General features: G+C 39.0%; 1 protein-coding gene across 3 annotated transcripts in view; it reads right to left on the reverse strand.

Annotated features, from left to right (window-relative positions):
• SUMF1 (sulfatase modifying factor 1) overlaps nt 1-19083 on the reverse strand; it is a 77814-nt gene that overhangs the window by 47388 nt on the left and 11343 nt on the right. For 2 of the 3 annotated variants that reach the window (XM_069473838.1, XM_069473837.1), the window contains exons 2-3: nt 18106-18279; nt 14630-14704 (exon numbers count right to left, since the gene is read on the reverse strand). In XM_069473838.1, the coding sequence (XP_069329939.1) occupies nt 14630-14704; nt 18106-18279 (249 nt within the window). The remainder of the gene's footprint in view (nt 1-14629; nt 14705-18105; nt 18280-19083) is intronic. The other variant, XM_069473839.1, reaches the window with a different exon arrangement.

A 19083-nucleotide genomic window follows, 5' to 3' on the forward strand; every position in this document is an offset into this window, starting at 1 on the left:
GCCATCTTCTGACTTCAGATGAAACCCCAACTCCTCTGAGGCCCACCGAGGCTCTACGTGATCTACCTCCTGCCAACTTCTCCAACCTCACCCTGACCCCACATTACAACCCCCACGTTCATCTGTTCATCGCTCCCTCATTACTGGTCACACTGGCCCTGCTCACTGTTTAGGTTTCAGCTCAGGTGTCGCTGACCCCACAAATAAGAGAGGCAAAAGAGCCCAACCATACTGTACCCCAATCACTTCCTGCCCCATTATTCTGTTTTATTTTAATCACCAGTCATCATCATAAACAGTTATAAGTGTACTTGTTTAGAGTCTGTGCCTCCCAGAATTGTAACCTCCATGAGAATGAGGACTCGGCTCTGATTCTCTGTTGGATCCACAGCACTTAGCACGCTGCCTGGCCCACAGTACATACTGGATAAACATTTGTTTAAGGAATAAAGTCACCTGTTCCTTATGTCTGCATAATTTCCAAACCCCTCTCTACCTTGCGTGTCCCTCTTCTGGAAAAATATCAATTTTAAATAGTCTTCCAGTGGGATATCCTTTTGTGTAGAGAGACGGAATCAACTCCTGGGTTAAGGTTTTAAGCAGAGGTCTGTAGTGGGAAAGGCAGCAGACTGGCTTTTAGGGACTAATGGCTCCACTCTCAGCTCAGAGAGAAATGAGGCAAGCCGTTTCCCCTCCCTGGGCCATAGCTGCCTCATCTATAAGAGGAAGGTTCTTTGCCATATAATTTTGAAAGTTCCATTCTACGTTCTAATTTTTGCGTAAGTTTCTCTTAAAAACTGGACATCCCTGGGCATGACTACCTACTCAACAGTCTACCTTTGGTTTCTCCATGAAGGCTGGTGATACAAACCCCAACATTTCGGGACAGGGAATGTCAGAATCATTTTATTTCTTCATATAAGTTAGGCCTCAAACGGCCTATGACCTAAAAAGAAATGTAAGGACAGCTTAAACAGGTATTTCAAACCTGAACCTCGGGGACCCCAGCACGGCTCACACACACTCATTCTGACCAGGAGTGGGTTAGAGGAAATAACGTGAGCCCTGTTACCCTATTATATTGTGTCCTCACCTTTCAGGGTTATCGTGCTTTGCTTCCTGAGCTTATGCCACACACTGATTCCTAGGTCAGGTGAACAACTACTCTTTTCAAAAAAAGACACAAAAGACAGTGTTACCTTCTTATCCTATCCAATCAGCCAGCCCTGGAATGCCCTTCCCAAATAACTCGGTCACCGTGAACCCACCCCAACTCCGGTGACCCGGTCAGTGTTCTCTTGCTAAGAAAAAGCTGACTTTGCAACATGAGATGGCTCACACCAACCCTGAGCCCTGCTGCTTTCAAAAACTAAATGCTTCAACAGATGATACTCACATAGCATTCTTTCATTTTTTGACAAATATTTATTAAGTGATTATTAAATGACAGACACTGTGCTGAGGATTCAGTGGTGAATAATACGGATGCATTCCCACCACCTCACAGAACACAGCTAGTAAAGGGAAAAGCATTCAAGAAATACTGACACGAATAATTAGCATCGTAAGTGAGATGAACGATACGGAAGGAAGGCACAAGAAGCCACAAGAACAAAGAACAGATGGAGAGCATCTAAATCCGGAATGTGGGGGGCAGGATGGTGCTCCAGACGGGCTTCCTAGAGGAAGTGTGGCTGCGACCTGACAGCCCAAGCTGAGGGGAGGTAGGTAGAGCACACGGACGCGGCAGGCCCTGTGCCAGGTGCTTTATCCTGTGTGTTCCCAAGATGAGTTCTTCCCCATGTACAGGGGGCTCCCCCCAAGTGCCTCTGCCTCACCCAAGCCTCCCCAGATCAACAACTTTGGCCTTCCGTCTACCTCCCCAACTGCCTCTGCAACTCTCTACCACAGCTCCCTGCCGCCATCCTTCCTATACTCTTCTCAATTTGTCATTTCATAGTAGCTGGGCACTCCAGGGCAGTGTGGGTTTCGTATATGCTTATTCTTTCTGAATAATTATTGCAGGATTTTTAAACAAGAATATACGTGTTTTCATTTTTAATTCTCTAACACCTTTGATGTAAAAATTCATAAATCAGGAAAAAGAAACAAACTAATATTGGTTCAGTGTCTATGTTACTGCCTCCCCCAGACTTTGAGCAGCTAAAGGGCAGGGAGGATATCTTTCATCCCTTTATTCTCAGGGACAGAGCAGCACAGTACCAGGAAAACAGCAGAATATACGAAGCTGTTTGCTAAACAAGCGGACCACACTTTAAGCCAGAAAGCAAATCGTCAAGCAGAGCCGAGTTAGGCTCATTTCCATCACTAGAAGTCAAAGAACAGACCCCACAGACGGCTGGCAGACAATCAAGGAGGTATGAATACAAACAACAGGTCAAAAGACAGGTCACTACACCTACCCGAAAGAACTGAAAGCAGGGACTCAAAGGAATGACGTGCTGATACACACTGCAACATGGGTGAAGCTCGAACACATTATGCTGAGTGAGATAAATCGGGCACGAAAGGACAAATATTGTATAATCCCACTTATATGAGGTACTGAAAATAGGCAAAGTCATAGAGACAGACAGTACAACGGAGGTTACCAGAAGCTGACAGAGGGAAGAATGGGGAATTATTGTTTAACGAGTACAGAGTTTCTGTTTGGGACAATGGAAAAGTTCTGGAAATGCACAGTGGTAATGGTTGTACAACACTGGAAATACACTTGATGCCACTGAAATGTACACTTAAAAGTGGTTAAAATGGTAAATGTTATGTACAGTTCACCACACACATACATACACACAAAGGTGTATCACTAGTGTATTCCTCCAGCCAAGGCCTCTGAGATAATCAAAGAGGATTTATTCCAGAATTCCAAATCCTTTCAAAACATCACTATAACTTGGTAGTACAATATGAGGCACTACCAAATCTTAAAAATGGGCAACAGTAAAGCAAAGGAAATTTAACTCGGTTTTCAATTAGAACAGGCAAAAAGAGTCCACTAGAAGAAACTCAAACAATGCCATTTACTAAAGGCTTTCTATGTGCTATGTGCTGTACTAGGTAGTTCTGTGTACATTATTTCATTTGGTCTTTACAACAGCCCTACAAGATAGGCATTATTATCCCTACAAGAAACTGATTAAAACAAGTAAAATGCTAGTTAAAATAAAATTTTAAAAAACTACAATGTTGTGCTGGCATGAAAAGAATCAACAAATGGTTGCAAAATCACCACTAGCAGCAGGTGAGACAAAACTTGTAGTCTGTTCCTAACTAGGTTGATTGGCTTAAAAGCCAAAATTCTCTAGAGAATTATAACAGAACCCAGAGACCTAATACTGAAGAGAAAAGAAAATGAACGGGCACCAACTCTGAGATGAGCCAGATGTTGGAATTATCAGACAAAGACTTTTTAAAGAAGCTGTTACAATCATTGGCTATGAAGCAAAGGTGAATGTTCTTGAAATGAATGGAAAGACAGGAGTTCTCAGCAGAAAAAAAGGAGCTATTTTTAAAAATGAAATTTTAAAATTGAAAAATACAATATCTGAAATTAAAAATTCACTGGATAAGCTTAAGAGCAGAATGGAGATGACAGCGAGGAAATAGGGAACTTGAAGACGTATCAATGGGACACAACCTGAAGAACAAAGAGAAAACAAAATTTTAAAATAATGAACAAAGCCTCAGGAACCTCTGGGATATCAAAATGTCTAACATTTTTACACTGGAGTCCCAGAAAGAGAGGAGAGATCAGTGTTTAAAAAAAATACTTGAAATAATGGCTGAAAACTCCCCAGACAGGTTAAAGACATAAATGAACAAACATAAGAATCTTCACAAACCCCAGGCAGAATAATCTCTAAGAAAACATTGTCCAAATGCATCATAATCAAACTGCTGAAGACAAAAGACTGTAAAAAATCTTGAAAGAGAACATAAAATAATGACACAATACATATAAGAAAACAATGATTCAATGACTGTCATCAGAAATCACACAGACGAGAAAAGACTGTGATAACAACATTTTAAAGTGATAAAAGACCTGTCAACCCAGAACTCCGTATGCAGTGCAAATTTTCTTCAGGAATGAAGGTGAAATGAAAACATTTTCAGACAAAAAAATAAATAAATAAAACTAAGAGAATTCATTACCATAAGACTTGCTCTAAAAAAATTGCTAAAGGAAGTTTTTCAGGCTGAAGGGACATGATACCAGAGGGAAACATGGAACTTCAGGAATGGAAGAAGAGCAACAGAAATAGTTTGGGTAAATATAATAGACTATTTTTCTTCTTTACATTCTTCAAAATATGTGAGTGTTACAAGCAGAAAAATACAACATTGCGTGGGTTTTTTCCAATGTGAGTACGTGTAACATATGACAACTCTAACATGTGGGATGGGGCAAGCAGGACATACATGGTTATAAGACATCTAGATTTACTAAAGTATTAAAATGTTAACTCTGTAGTAGACTGTGAGAAGTTAGGTATATATGTTGTAATCCTTAGAGCAACCACTGAAATACAGAAGATATAGCCCAAAAAACAAATTGAAATGGAACACTAAATATGTATATAGATACATAAATATTTAAAAGTGAGGTTAAGAAACATTAAAGATAGAGTGTGGAGGTCTAACCAACATCTAATTGAAGTGCCAGAGGGAGGTAAGTGAGAATGGGCAAAGGGCAATATTCAAAAAGATAATAGTTAAGAATATACGAGAGTTGTTTAAAAAAAAACAACAACTTCCTAATGTATGGATTAAAGAAGAAATGATATTGGACATTTGAAAATATTCAGCGACAAAACCACTATAATAGTTATAATACTTGGGGAACTAAAGCAGTAGATGAAAGTGCTATAGATACATGAAACCCAATGAAACTCAAGCAGGATAAATACAAGAAGTCAACACCTAAATAACAAAGACAGGAGATAATCTGAAATCAGCCAGAGCCAGATCACCTGCAAAAAACAGCAATTGACTAATGGCTGACTTCTTAATGGCAACAATAAAAGGCAGAGGAAGTGAAATAATGCCTTCAGTGTGCTAAAAGAAAACTGCCAACCTAAAATTGTTACTTAGTGATAATATCTTTCAATAATGAGGCAAAATTAGGCTGGGCACATTGGCTCCTGCATATAATCCTAGCACTCTGGGTGGCCGAGGAGGGAGGATCACTTGAGCAAAGGAGTTTGAGACCAGCCTGAGCAATGGCGCAGTGGCACAGGCCTGTAGTCCCAGGTACTTTGGAGGTTGAGGCAGGAGGATCACTTGAGCCCAGAAGTTTGAGGTTGCTGTGAGCTATGATGATGCCACTGCACTCTACCCAGGGTGACAAAGCAAGACTCTCAAAAAAAAAAACAAAAAACATTATCAAAGTAAAAGAAGATCCCTATATAATGATACAATATTCAATTCAATGGGAAGACATACTTCTTTTTCACTGTTTTAATTATTTTATTTTATAAATAGCATAAAAACTTTTTTCTCAATAGAAATATTTCAACATTTAGTTTTCATAGCTGTAAGAGTTAAAAAAAAAAAAAAAAACACATCTCACAAAAGTATACAGATTAAAATGAGAGATGTGCCGCATTAATGACAGATTGTCTCCTCGACCAAACCCTAGTCAGACTCCTCTGAACTCTCTTCTCAACTAGGCCGTGACTTTGGGGCTTCTGTGTTCATCTCTACACTGTTCAATTACAGCAAGAACCCTGCTAAGTCAGTTTGCCAGAATCTCCTACCCTCAAATGTGTGATCACCTTTGAAATCTGATCAAAATCTTCATCCTCTCCCATCCCAGGTGATACCTGATCACCCTGGCCTAACTTCAACAAGAATCCTGTTAGGCCAGTTTAGCCAGAATTCCTCCTGACTTCTAATGTTTCCTCTTAGTAATTTTCCATCTCAGGAAGAGACACTTCTAAACTCATACACACTTAGTAGCACAGCTTTAAAATACACAAAGATTGACAGAGTCACTAAGGGAAATTATCAAATCTACTACCTTAAATAGAGATTTTAACAACTCTCTCAGCAATTACTAAGACCAAGCAGAAGGAAAAACTAGCAAGAATATAAAAAATTTGCACAGCAAAATGAACAATCTTTCTATAATGGATATTTGTGGGATACTGCACCCAAGTAATAGAAAAGGCATATTCTTTTCAAATACACACGCTGCACTGTCGGAAGTCGACCCCCGGTAGTGCTATGGCTAGCCGCCACAAATTTCACGACCATATCACAACAGTCCCATCAGATGAGAAATCAGTACTGAAATGATAACAAAATAACTGCAAGTTCAAAAGTAAAAACTTATAAAGCATGTATGGATTAATAAGTAATAATCGACAGTAGAAAATATTTAGACATAAACAATTGCAAAACTACCTCAACACTTAGGGAACTAAAGCAGCCACTTAGGAATCTGCAGACTAAAATGCTTACATTAACAAAGACGACTCAAATATTTTAAACTAAGTATCAAACTTAAGAAGTCAAAAAAAGAGTAGCAAAGAATTTAAGTGGCTTTCCCCAAAATCAGCTGGTAAATGGCAGAGCTAAGATTCAAAACCAGATCTCTGACTCAAAGTCTATGGTCTTTTCCTTATGTCTTCTCCAAATAAGGCATCCACAATCAGTTTGGGGGGGAAAAAAGTGGTAGTCATATAAAAGAAAAAATTCTTAAAGCCAAATTGACGTTTTCAAGGAAGTGTTGGTTAAGATACTAGAAAAGTAAAAGTTCAAACATCCAAAATGATGCTGAGCAATTTCTCCATTGTGCATCTGTTTTGAGCTATCTTATTTTTCCTATGTACTAAAACTTGCCTGGCTTTAGCACCTACTGGGGGTCGACTTTCATAAATGTAGCATGTGTATTTGAAAATAATATGCCTTTTCTATTACTTGGGTGCGATATTCCACACATGTCCATTATAGAAAGGTTGTTCATTTTTCTCTGCAAATTTTGTATATCCTTGCTAATTTTTTCCTTCTGCTTGATCTTAGTGTTTGCTGAGAGAGTTGTTAAAAGCCCTGCTTAAGATAGAAGATTTGATACTTCCCTTAGTGATTCTGCTTTACACTATAGTTAGCTTACTAACGCTTTTCTAAAAATTATTTTTGAGGTGTGACCTTAGAATTTTGCTGTGCCTCAAGGCATTTCTCATTACAAACTGGTCACATTCAGATAGCTGAATCACATCCTTACTGATGGTTCTTTTTCTAGTTTAGAGTCTTCACCCAGTTGTGATTAAATACCAGAGGATCAGACTGCATTCATCTTTGCCTTCTGTCGCAGCTCACATCATCCAAACAGCAAAGCACCCAGCTCCACTTGGGTAGGATATAATTGTCTGGAAATTGCTTTTTACCAAAGGCGAAAAAAAAAAAAAGACACTTGGGGCTGGGGGCAGTGGCTCATATGTATAATCCCAGCACTTTGGGAGGCCAAGGAAGGAGGATCATTTGAGGCCAAGAGTTCAAAAACAGCTTGTAACTGTAGTGAGAACCTCTCTACAAAAAATTTTTTAGAAAATTAGCCAGGTGTGGTGGTACACGCCTGTAGTGCCAGCTACTTGGGAAGCTGAGGCACGAGGATCACTTGAGCCCAGGATTTGAGGTTAAAATGAGCTATGATCGGGCCACTGCACTCAGGCCTGGGAAACATAGCTCAAAAAAAAAACAAACAAACAAACAAAAAAAAACACTTGGTAATTCTGATCCTTCACTGAAATTGACTTTCAGTTGAAAAGAACTTCTCAAAATAGCCTATTCCTCTCCTTTATAAAGGACACCTATTCAGGAATTTGTTTCCTTAAACTGGTAACAATTTAGAAAGTGCCAAGCTAAAAATAAAGTAGAAAAAAAGATATTCTTAACAAGCAAACTGAATGCCAGCTCAACATTTCACCTCAAAACTTTATGTAAAAAGGAAACTAACTAAGAAGGCAGAAGCATCAACATAGTTTTGAGTCTCTCCAAATCTATGTATATATAAAACCAGACAGATCTACTAGATAGTAATACGCAAAACCCAAGAACAATGTGCACAACAAATCCATATGACAAGGCATCCTCATCAAAGCCATAACACAAACTGACAAGGAAAAACTGCCAACAGCTGTACAACTTGCATGGTATCTGTGGTTGGGCAGGAGAAAGAAAAGAAAGCAACAAGGAATCAGACCTGCAAAAAGGAAAATCCCAAAAGAGCCAAGAGGTATCACTGGAAAGCATGGAAGGACAGTTTGAGAACAGCTGCTACAACTGGAAGGAATTTTGCTCATTCCAATGCATGAGAGCCCACCCTAAGACAAGTGTGCAAGGGCTGGAGCAGTCTTGCCCCATGAATTCTTGAAACTGACCTGCCAGGGTTCCCTTCTAAAAGCCCCACACCAAGGAGAAATCTCATGACAAAAATCAAACTTCTGAAAGAGAGGGACAAGAGAGAAAAAAGAGAAGAAGTAGAGGGGACAAGATCCAGGAAATCTCAGCAGACAGGAGGCCATATTTTTAATACTACATGAATACAACTAAGAAGGATCTCAGTGAAGTTACAAAGCTACCCTGAACCACCTCCTTCTAATGTTCAAAAAAACTAAATTCACATAAAAATGGCCAACAGAAAAGACGGAAGCTCAAATCTAATCCAAAGTTACTGTAAGTCCATGGAATAGTATTCAGTCACAAAAAGAATAAAATCCTGTCATTGGTGGCAACATGGATGAATCTGGAGGACATTATGTTAAGTGAAATAAGCCAGGCTCAAAAAGACAAACACCATGTGATTTCACTCACATGTGGAATCTAAAGTTGATCTCACAGAAGTAAAGAGTAGAATAATGGTTACCAAAGGCTGAGAAGGATAAGGGGGAGGGTGGATCAATAGATACAAAGTTACAGTTAGGAGGAATAAGTTCTGGTGTTCTAGAGTACAGTAGGGTGGCCATGGTTAACAATATTGTATTGTATACTTCAAAATAGCTAGGAGAGAGGATTTTGAATGTTCTCATCACAAAGAAAGGATAAATGTATGAAGTGATGGATGTGCAAAATATCCTGATTTGATCATTATACCTATATCAAAACATGACATTGTACCCCATAAATATGTACAATTATTGTTTGTCAATTAAGAATAAAAATAAATAAATAAATAGCTTTAAAAAAAACAAAGTTACTGTAAGAAAAAAGATAAGAGGAACCAGAACAACATCCTTACAAACCAGGAATATAATCAGGAAGATATGCTCAAAACAAAAATCAAAACATACTGTCTCAAAATTAGGTAAATGACATTAGAAAATGATACATGAAAGAATGAAATAAAATCAGAATCCACAAACTTAGATGAGGTACAAGTCAAAAAGCAACTGGAAATAAACGAAAAAGTCATTTCAGAAATGAATACAGATAACTTGAGACACAAGACAAAAAGAAAAATTTTAAATTAATATAAAAATGAAAAGAAAGTTAAACAATGAAAATGGGTAAAAAGAAGCCTATAAACAGATATATGGAGAAATCCTAAAGCATAAAACAAAAGTAAGGGCACAGAAAAAAAACAGTGAAAAGTATAATAGAAAAATTTCCTGAAGTTTAAAAAAACTGTGAAACTACATATTGAAAGTATACCTGAGAATACTGACTCACAATAACCAACACCAAGATATAGTCTACGGAAATCACTGGATACTAAAGAAAGAGAAAAAAGAAAATCCTTGGGTGTTTAGGCAAAAACAACAAGTAACCTTCAAGGGAAAGAAAACTAGATTATCATCAGACTTCAACAGCAATGCTTTATTCCAAAAGAAACTGAAATAAAGTATTTAAGATACTCAAGAAAAACAAATGTGAACCAAAGATTTCATATCTAGCAAAACTGACTTTAAAGCATAAAGAGCACAGATAAAATATTACCAACATGCAAAAACTCAGGGAATATTTGTCCCATGGCCACTTCCTGAAGAATCTAGTGCAGAATGAGATTCATCAATTGAAATGACCAGAGACACTGAACACAGAAAGCATTAAACACGTAGTTACTTGTAGAACTAAGGTTGAGAGTTACAATGGAGAGAGTACTCTACACAATGGACATATGCTTCAATAATACAGAAATACCAAAACTATTTTAACACTGGGGGGAAAAAAAAAGTACATGTAAATGTTTCGGATTTTTTTTAACCTATTCTCAGTAATTACGTTGGGGATAGTAGCATTAGTATTGTTATTTTGAGACTGTTATATATGTAATCTGGGATAAAATAAATGAGTAATTATGGGCTATTCTAATTCTATTATCCTCTGTGTCCCTGAAAACCAGGATTCCTGGTATGGAAGAAAGGAGACAGATGTAATACAGAACAAGTTAAGTTAAAAATCACTTAATAGAAGTATCAATGTGAACTCGAGGAGCATTTCATCTCAGCTCTGTCTACTGGAAAGACCTAGAAACAATGACCAACCTAACAGCAATGAGTACACCTAGAATCTAGACAGAGTCCTAGAAATACTATTTTCTACTAAAAGATAGTAAGGCTTCTTAGAGAAATGGTGAACTCCAGCCTGGGGCTGGGAGTGGGGCCAGATCTTGTCATAGAAGCTATGGAGCTATAAAGGACTATTAGGGTCACTTGAAAAGGACTCAGAACAGTTGCCTAAGGCTGGAGGTGGGAATGGGGAATGACTACAAATGGGCACATGGCTTCTTTTTGGGCTGATGAACAGGTTCTAAAATTAGATAATGGTGATATAAATATAACAAAAAATTGAATTGTATACTTAAAATGGTATAAGTTGTAAATTATATCTCAATAAAGCTAGTATAAAAAAAAAGGAGGAACAAAAGGACTTACAAAAACTTGAAGAGGCACCCAACATCCAACATAAGAACATTTAACCTTCAAAAGGGATCACGATCCCAGGTGAATAAAATCTATAAAATATGTTTATATCCATGAGTTCATGAAGATATTTTTTTAAATCTGGTGGTTATACAAATACACACTGGTTGGCCGGGCGCGGTGGCTCACGCCTGTAATCCTAGCACTCTGGGAGGCCGAGGTGGGCGGATCGTTTGAGCTCAGGAGTTCGAGACCAGCCTGAGCAAGAGCGAGACCCCATCTCTACTAAAAATAGAAAGAAATTATATGGACAGCCAAAAATATATATAGAAAAAATTAGCCGGGCATGGTGGTGCATGCCTGTAGTCCCAGCTACTCGGGAGGCTGAGACAGGAGGATCGCTTGAGCTCAGGAGTTTGAGGTTGCTGTGAGCTAGGCTAACGCCACGGCACTCACTCTAGCCTGGGCAACAGAGTGAGACTCTGTCTCAAAAAAAAAAAAAAAAAAACAAATACACACTGGTAATAAAATTGCATAGAACTAAATACACAGGCACACAAATGAATACATATAATCATACATCAGTCATCAATGTTCTTGTTGTAAAACTGTACTATAGTTACATAAGATGGTCTCATTGGAGGAAATGGGGTGAAGGGCACACAGGATCTCTCTGTATTATTTCTTACAACTGTACGTGAATCTACAATTATCTTAAAATGAAATGTTTAATCGAAAAAAAAAACCTAATTGATCATCTTTAAAGAGTAGTATGGAACTGATTCATTATCTTAAAAGCTAGTAAAAAAACCAAGCATTTATTCTCTTTCCTATATGACCTGTACCAATGCTTAAGAAAATAGTAGATGGAGGGGACTATCTCATTAAAAAAGTATCTCCACTAATAAATGAAAAAGAACTATTAGAGTATCACCATTTTACAGCCCACAATGAATTAATGGATTTTAGGCGCTGAGCATTGGCAGCAGCTAACACCACAGAAAGAGGAAGAAGCAGACATCAGTTGCCTTGCGGTGAAAGAACACATCACTGTTGACATCTTGCCATAGAGTTCAAACGTGAGTCTGATCAGGCCTGGGGATCCAGCTACCAATTTACAGGGGACACAGAGAGCAGGTGAGCGGCACCATGACAGGGCAATCAGCAAAATTCAGACTGTGGGAAAGGCTCCAGGATAAATGCCCTGGATTCTTCAACAGATAAATTGTTGGTGGTAAAAAGTACGGGGAGGAGGGGAAGTGGGGCAATGGAAGGGAAATCTTTAGATTAGAAGAGTCTTAAAAGACACAAATTTCCTTTAAATGGACAAGCTTATACTTGGGATATACACCTGGGTGATAATACTATAAAGAAATACAAGGAAGTGTCTACTTTAAAAAGCAGGATACTGGCTACTTTAGGGACAGGGGTGGTGATCAGGATGTGACATAGAGATGGGGCTGCTGGGGTGGGTAGAAAAATTCTAATTGCTGACCTGGGTGACAGTTACAAGCCTGTTGGCCTTAAGATAACTTAATAACCTATACAATGCCATTGTGTAATTTTTCTGTATTTGTGTTTTATTTTACAAATAAAAGTTTTTTTAAAAAACAGAAAATTTATCTCACTAGTGTAACCTGTTATAAATAGAATGCAACATTTTAAAATAACTACATGAAAATAATCAATATCATTATGTTTTAACTAGCTACTATAGCCTGAGGAAAGTGCCCAGGCCTATTTCCTGTGTTAAAAAGAAGACTAACAGATACCCTGGAGTGTTAAGGACATGCTAGCACTCAAATGCGACCTTCTTCTTGACTTAATCAAGTCTGGAAGGACACCTGAAAAGGGAAGAGCTTTCACTCTCTGCTTCAGGGTGATCTTATGCCTGCCCATCTACCACCTAAAATCATCTCCTCTACTGCTTAAATTTATTTCATGGACCATCTCACATTCTACACTCCTGGAAACACTGGGTTAAAAAAACGTCTGGCACATAAGGATATGTCAGGCCTAAGAGGGGGATGAATAAAACAAAAACGTAGCTCTCCCAGGTCATCAACAGGTGTATTTTATTCATTCAACCCTTTTTAAACAAGCTTAAAAGGTTTGCTTTTCCATTACGAGCATTTAAGCAAGTGACCAACACTCCGAGCCGGTGAGAGCTGCTTGTCCTCGTCCTAGTTACGGGCACGCACACTTCAGTACGTACTTAACAGGGCAGCCTCAGAGCCTAGCAATAATCCACCTCTGCCTTCATGCCTAATGTGTTCGGAGGTTCTCAAGTGACAAGAGGCCCTGGATCTGAAAGCGCAAATTACAAAAATAAGTGCAAACGCCCTCCCTCATCTGAACTCAGTATCTTGAAACAAGGCACCACATCCTGAGTTGCTGGCTCATCAATACTAGCTTAAACTGACCTCAAAGCCCTTTTTAAGAAAAGGGGGCAGGGATATCGGAATGCATTATAGACTTGTAACATAAACTTGTAATGAGCAAAGAAAACCATGAAATTCAAACGGAGCTCAACCACGTTTTTCAAAACACATACAAAAAAGTGGCCTGATTTGCCTGTAAATGATTTGAGAGCAAGCCGTTTTTACCTCATCCTTTTCCCCAAGTTATGCTAAAGAAAATGTAAGCCAGGACAGTTTAATTTTGCTGGCACTGCTGCTCACAAGAGAGGACAGAGTGAGGCCACACAAAGATGAAGTTCAGGCAGGAATTGAAAGGGAACTTGTACTAAAAAAGAAGATGAGGGTTGGATTCCTTTGTCTTCAATGCCTCTGTCTTAATCAGCCTCCCTTGAGTCAGCTAATCCTCATGTCCTTCCCTCTCTCACTATCTTCTGCCTCTTCTAAATATATTCTTTGTCTCTTTGTTTTGTGAACTCTCAGCTTCCCAGCTTACCCTCAGTCCTCTTGTTCTTATATTTTCAAGAGACATGCATGCAAACAAATACACAAACATACTAAAATGTCTGGTACACGAGTCTCAAGTTCCACTCGACACATAGGTGCTTATGGAGGCCCAGTCCACCATTTCTATGATGCCTGAGAAAAACACACCTAATTCACGCTCCCTGAATCTTCTAAAGAGGGGACACCCCTGCATGTACAGACCAGTTCCCTGCCGCCATTTCTTACCAACATTCAGAGCAAAGGGCCTCTTTCATGAACACTAATCTGATTATGTGAATTCATGAAAGTTTAAGGAAGCTCCATCTCCACACCAGCCCCTGCTGAGATCAAGACTTTAAGAATATGACGATCTTTAACAAAAATGTATTTTACTCAGGGGATGGACACCCTAAATACCCTGACTTGATCACTACACATCATATACATATGACAAAATTTCTCATGTACCCCATAAATTTCCAAAAATAAAAAAAAAAAAACATTCACAAAGAACCATCCATTCTAGAAATGGCTATAAGTAAAAGAAACCCAGAAGTGTCTAGAGCCCAGCTGAACTCTACTTAGCAACACAATGTGTTACTCAGGTATACAAGACAGAAGCTCAAGGCAGACCCAACGGTTCCTCAGATACCATCCTGGGCTTGTGCCATTTTCCTTAAGATAAGGTGTCCTGGTCCACAGGCCTGTTATTCTGGACAAGTCTGCAGCGGGAGAATGGTTAGATGTTAAGGGGAAGATGAAGGTGGCACCTGTAGCTTGAATTTGTCACCCAAACTCTTTCTGGAGGGAAATACGAGAGACTGTTTAAACATTACTTACTGCCTGATGGATATCAGTCTTCACCTGCTCACTCAACATGCCTTCAAAGACAAACGAGTCGCCAAACTTCTCAGCCTATAAGGAAAGGAGGACATAAAAATCCAGAAAAAGTTGTAGTAACATGTTTCACGTTTTCTTTGTACACTACTATAGTGACTTGTCTTGTCCAAATGAACTTGAGTCTTTCTTATGACTTCCCAGAGGACTCAGAAATGACTTAAAAGCATCTGGCTTCCTCTTAAAACAGGTCAATGTCACTTACAGAGACCATTTGCATTTAAGACTCATTTAGCTGATAAGAACACAGACTGAACAACATTAGCTTTTGAGAACGTGACTGTTCCTGAAGGAAACACATTTCCCCAAGTATTACAAATGACTCTGGAAAGTAACAGTATTCTGTACATGTGAGATTACATAATCAAGCTTTGTCCTTTGTCCTGGTCCCGGTCCTGGAATCTAGCTAAAAGAATTAAATGGCACTGCCTGCTGATATTCTGACACATTCTATAATGGCTCCACTAGGGTGTCAAATATGCTTATAAATCTAAAGTAGCCAATTCAAGCACCAGATGGAAATTTGTATTTCAATACTTTTATTTAACATTAGTGTCTCCAGTCCTCATCTCCCTGGTTCTTTCTGTTGCATGTGACCCTATTCTGAAAATGGGGTCCTTTGTCCCTTGTATCCATGACTCTACTCCTCTAGTTTTCCTCCTGCACTTCTGACTGCTCTTACTAATCTCCTGAAACAAAAAAGCTCTTCTTCCAGCCCCTAAACACCGTTGCTCCTCCCCTTAGCTCTCTGCTCCTCTTACACGACACCGGGGGGCTCTCAGGCTTTGTGCAGTTGAGATTATGTGCTCAGCTTGTTAAAACTACAGACTGCTGCTTCCCAACCCTGGAGATTCTGATTCTGGGGCTCTAGGTGAGGTCAAGGAATCTGCATGTGTAAACTGCCCAGCTGGCAGTTCTAACACAGAGGCTTTGAGAGATACACTGAGACACACTCATTGCCTGCTGGACAACCTCTTTCAATCTCATCACTTTAACAACAGCCAGTACTTCCAACGACTCTCAAACCTCTACCCCCAGTCCTGTCCTGTTCTCACTAGATGAGATTAACTGAGTACTGGGTCTCTATATTTCAGGCCTTACAAGTGCCTCAGACTCCTTTTCCTGGATGGAGCTCATCATCCTTTCTTCACCCCCGAGCTTCTTCCTGTATTCCCCTGTGAAACCACCAAGCCTAAGTACTTAAGCCATTTATTCATTCAACAAACATGTATCAAATGCCTACCATGTACCCAGTTGGGAGCTAAATGAAGAGCTACAAGGTCAATATCAGGTAGGCATGGTCCCCATCCTTACTGTGCTTAAGTGTGGGGGCACAGATAAAAATCAAGCCAAATAAAGAAAGGAAGAAAATAATAACTTCACCCCACCTTGAAAGGTAAAGAGTGTCAAGTAAAGCCTCCTTTTGCCGGAGTGAGCAGAAGCAGCCTCCTTGACAAAGCTGAGATGACTCAAGGCTGAGACAGAGCCAGCCACGCAAAGCGGGGACAGGCAAGGGGGCTGCGACTTCCAAGTAGAGGGAAAATACAGGCCAAGCTCCCCAAATGGGAAAGAATGCTGAGTTTTCAAGGAACAGAAACAAAACCAGCAGGGCAAGAACGTGGTGCACAAGAGGAGTATGATGTAAAATTAAGTTGGAGAGATGGGGGAAAAAAAACCTGTGAAGTGCCATAAAAATACGAAGCACTTTTGTAAAAGTCAGGAGTTTTGCTTTTTATTGTTGTTCGTTTAATGTATTTTTTCTTATTTCAAAATATTAAGGGGGTACAAATGTATTTGTTACATGGATACCTTTTATAATGCTCAAGTTGGGGCTTTTAGTGTGCCCGTCAACCAAAGAGTATTCACTGTACCCAAGAGGTAGGTTTTGACCCCTCCTCTCCTCCCCACTCCCTTGATTTCCTATGACCTTTACATCTCTTTGTCAAGGCAGGGGTTCCTAACACTTTTTGTGCCCTACACCCCTTTGGCAGCATAGTGAACCTTAAGGACCTCCTTCTCAGAACGAAATGTTCAAATGCATACAATAAAATCAGTAAGATTGCTAAGAAAACTAGTGATATCAAAATATTAATAAATTTGTGCTATAGTAATACATATGCTCTTTATTAATATATTAAATAAGACCTAATAGCAGGTCTCATAATTATCACATTTCAAAGTAGAGATGGATACAAACAATATTTCAAGATATCTGCAACAATATGATAAAAAGTGTCTGTGATTTCTACAGGTGACAAGGTCACAGGTACTGCTACTACCACTATGGTTTGTTGTCTGTGTCTCAACTGAAGCATAAACAAAATGCTAAATTTCAGTTAGAAGGTAGTAAATATCCAGATGTAGGTTTTCCCCATCCAAGTTCTTAGATGCCCTAAATTCTGCTTATTCTATCTAATCTTCATGGAGAACCTTGGTCTCTTAGAAGTCTTCTAACTTAGGTAGACTATTGAGGAACTCGATCTCAGAATATCCTTACGAAACGAAAATGACAGGGACTTTGCTTACTACAAATATGTACAAAAAAGATTTACGACCACTTTGTATATTTTAGGAAATTCCAAAGAAATGTAACAATGCAAAAACAAATTTGAATGTTACTTTGCTTTAAGCATTCACCCTCAATTTTTTTTTTTAATTACAAAAACAATGTTTGAGGTCTAAAAAAGAACAGGGACTCCACAAATTGAAGACAAGGGTAAAGTTTTCTGGTGAGAGAAAATGGGAAGCGTACAAAACACGTATATTTCAGACACTCACAGAAATGTTCATAAACTAGAAAGCCTTCCTCTTCCCACTCCCATTTAGGACAACATCCACTTTTAGAGCCTTGTTTTGTGATTCAGTGACCACAGGATAATGCCTGGAACTGCCACAGGACAGCTTGTGAGTTGTCAAGGCATTGGAATAAAGCCACAAAAATGAAAAGCTGCACTTCTGCATTTATCACTTAAGAAATATGTAATGCTTCTGGAACAACCAAATTGCAATTTATTGAGAAGGAAAAGTGGCTTTACTTTACATGCCATCTGTTATTTCAAAAAGCCCAAGTAGACAGTGGCACTCCCTGGCATATTAAAGCGTTAACATCATACGGCATAATGGTTAAGAACACAGATTCTGGGGTCACACTGGCGGGGCTTGAATCCCAGCCCCACTACCAACTAGCTGTGTGACTCAGGGCAAATCACTTCTCTAATCCTCAACTTGCTACCTGAAAAATAACCCGCCTCATGAGGTTGCTGTGAGAAATTAAACTTCATCTAAGTTCACACATATAAAGTGCCTAACACAGTACTAGGCACATAGTAAAAGTGGTCAGTCAAGGTTAACTGTTACTAAAGCATTCTTAAAAGTTCTGAAAATGAACAAGTTCTTCCTCCTTTCCCCAATCCCATTACCTCTGTCAAATAGCCAGTTGAGTTCACAAACTTCTCAAATTCAGCATTACTGACTTCATAGGCATCCATGTAAAAGGCATCAATGGCAACTCTCCTGGCAGGGGACTCCCCATCCTGCTTTATCTGAGGATCATCTGTGCCCATTGTAAATACTCCAGCAGGGATGAGGACCATCTGCAGTGAAAGGGGAACACAGGCAGTCATGCATCACAGCCAAGTGTGCCAGTGTAAGGTGTAAAGTTCCTAGCACGGAGTAAGCACTCATTAGTTAGTACACCCTCATCACAGAAATGACTGTAAAATGATTAATAGTACGTAACTCTATACCCCAGTGAAGGTGAATCACTAGTCACAAAAAGAAGTGAAAATTCTTTAGGAAAGTAATCTCATTAGTCAAACCTATACATGATACAAATTTGTGCATGCGATGGAAACAGGTCTAGAATAAGTCACCTATCCGCTAATAGCTGCAATACAGAGGCAGAGAGAATATCCCACTTTTTTCTCTCTATATATTTTCCTTTAATATACTTTTATTTCTTTTGAATTATTTTTAATAGCAAATGTAAAAATGCCATATATAGTATCTTTAAATACTCGCTGCATGCATTTTGGCCACCAATGAAAATAGAAAAGACTTACATCATGGAAATAGAAAATTTTAAAGTTTACTAAGGAACTATGTATAAGTCTTTATTAAAATTCTATCTACCTTCCCACATGAACTCTAAACTCCAAGATGGCAGCAACTGGGGCTGCCTGTTCAGCACTGTATTCCCAGCACTGAGCACAGGGTCTGAAGATCGCATGGAAAAACCTGCAGTTAAAAAATGCAGACCCACACTCAACATCATGAGTCATTAGGGAAATACAAATCAAAACTACAATGAGATACCACTTCACATCCACTAGCATGGCTATAACAAAAAAGACAGAAAACAGCAAGTGTTGATAAGGATGTGGGGAAATTGGAACCAT

Source organism: Eulemur rufifrons, chromosome 7 (assembly GCF_041146395.1).
Source record: "Eulemur rufifrons isolate Redbay chromosome 7, OSU_ERuf_1, whole genome shotgun sequence".
Taxonomy (NCBI): domain Eukaryota; kingdom Metazoa; phylum Chordata; class Mammalia; order Primates; family Lemuridae; genus Eulemur; species Eulemur rufifrons.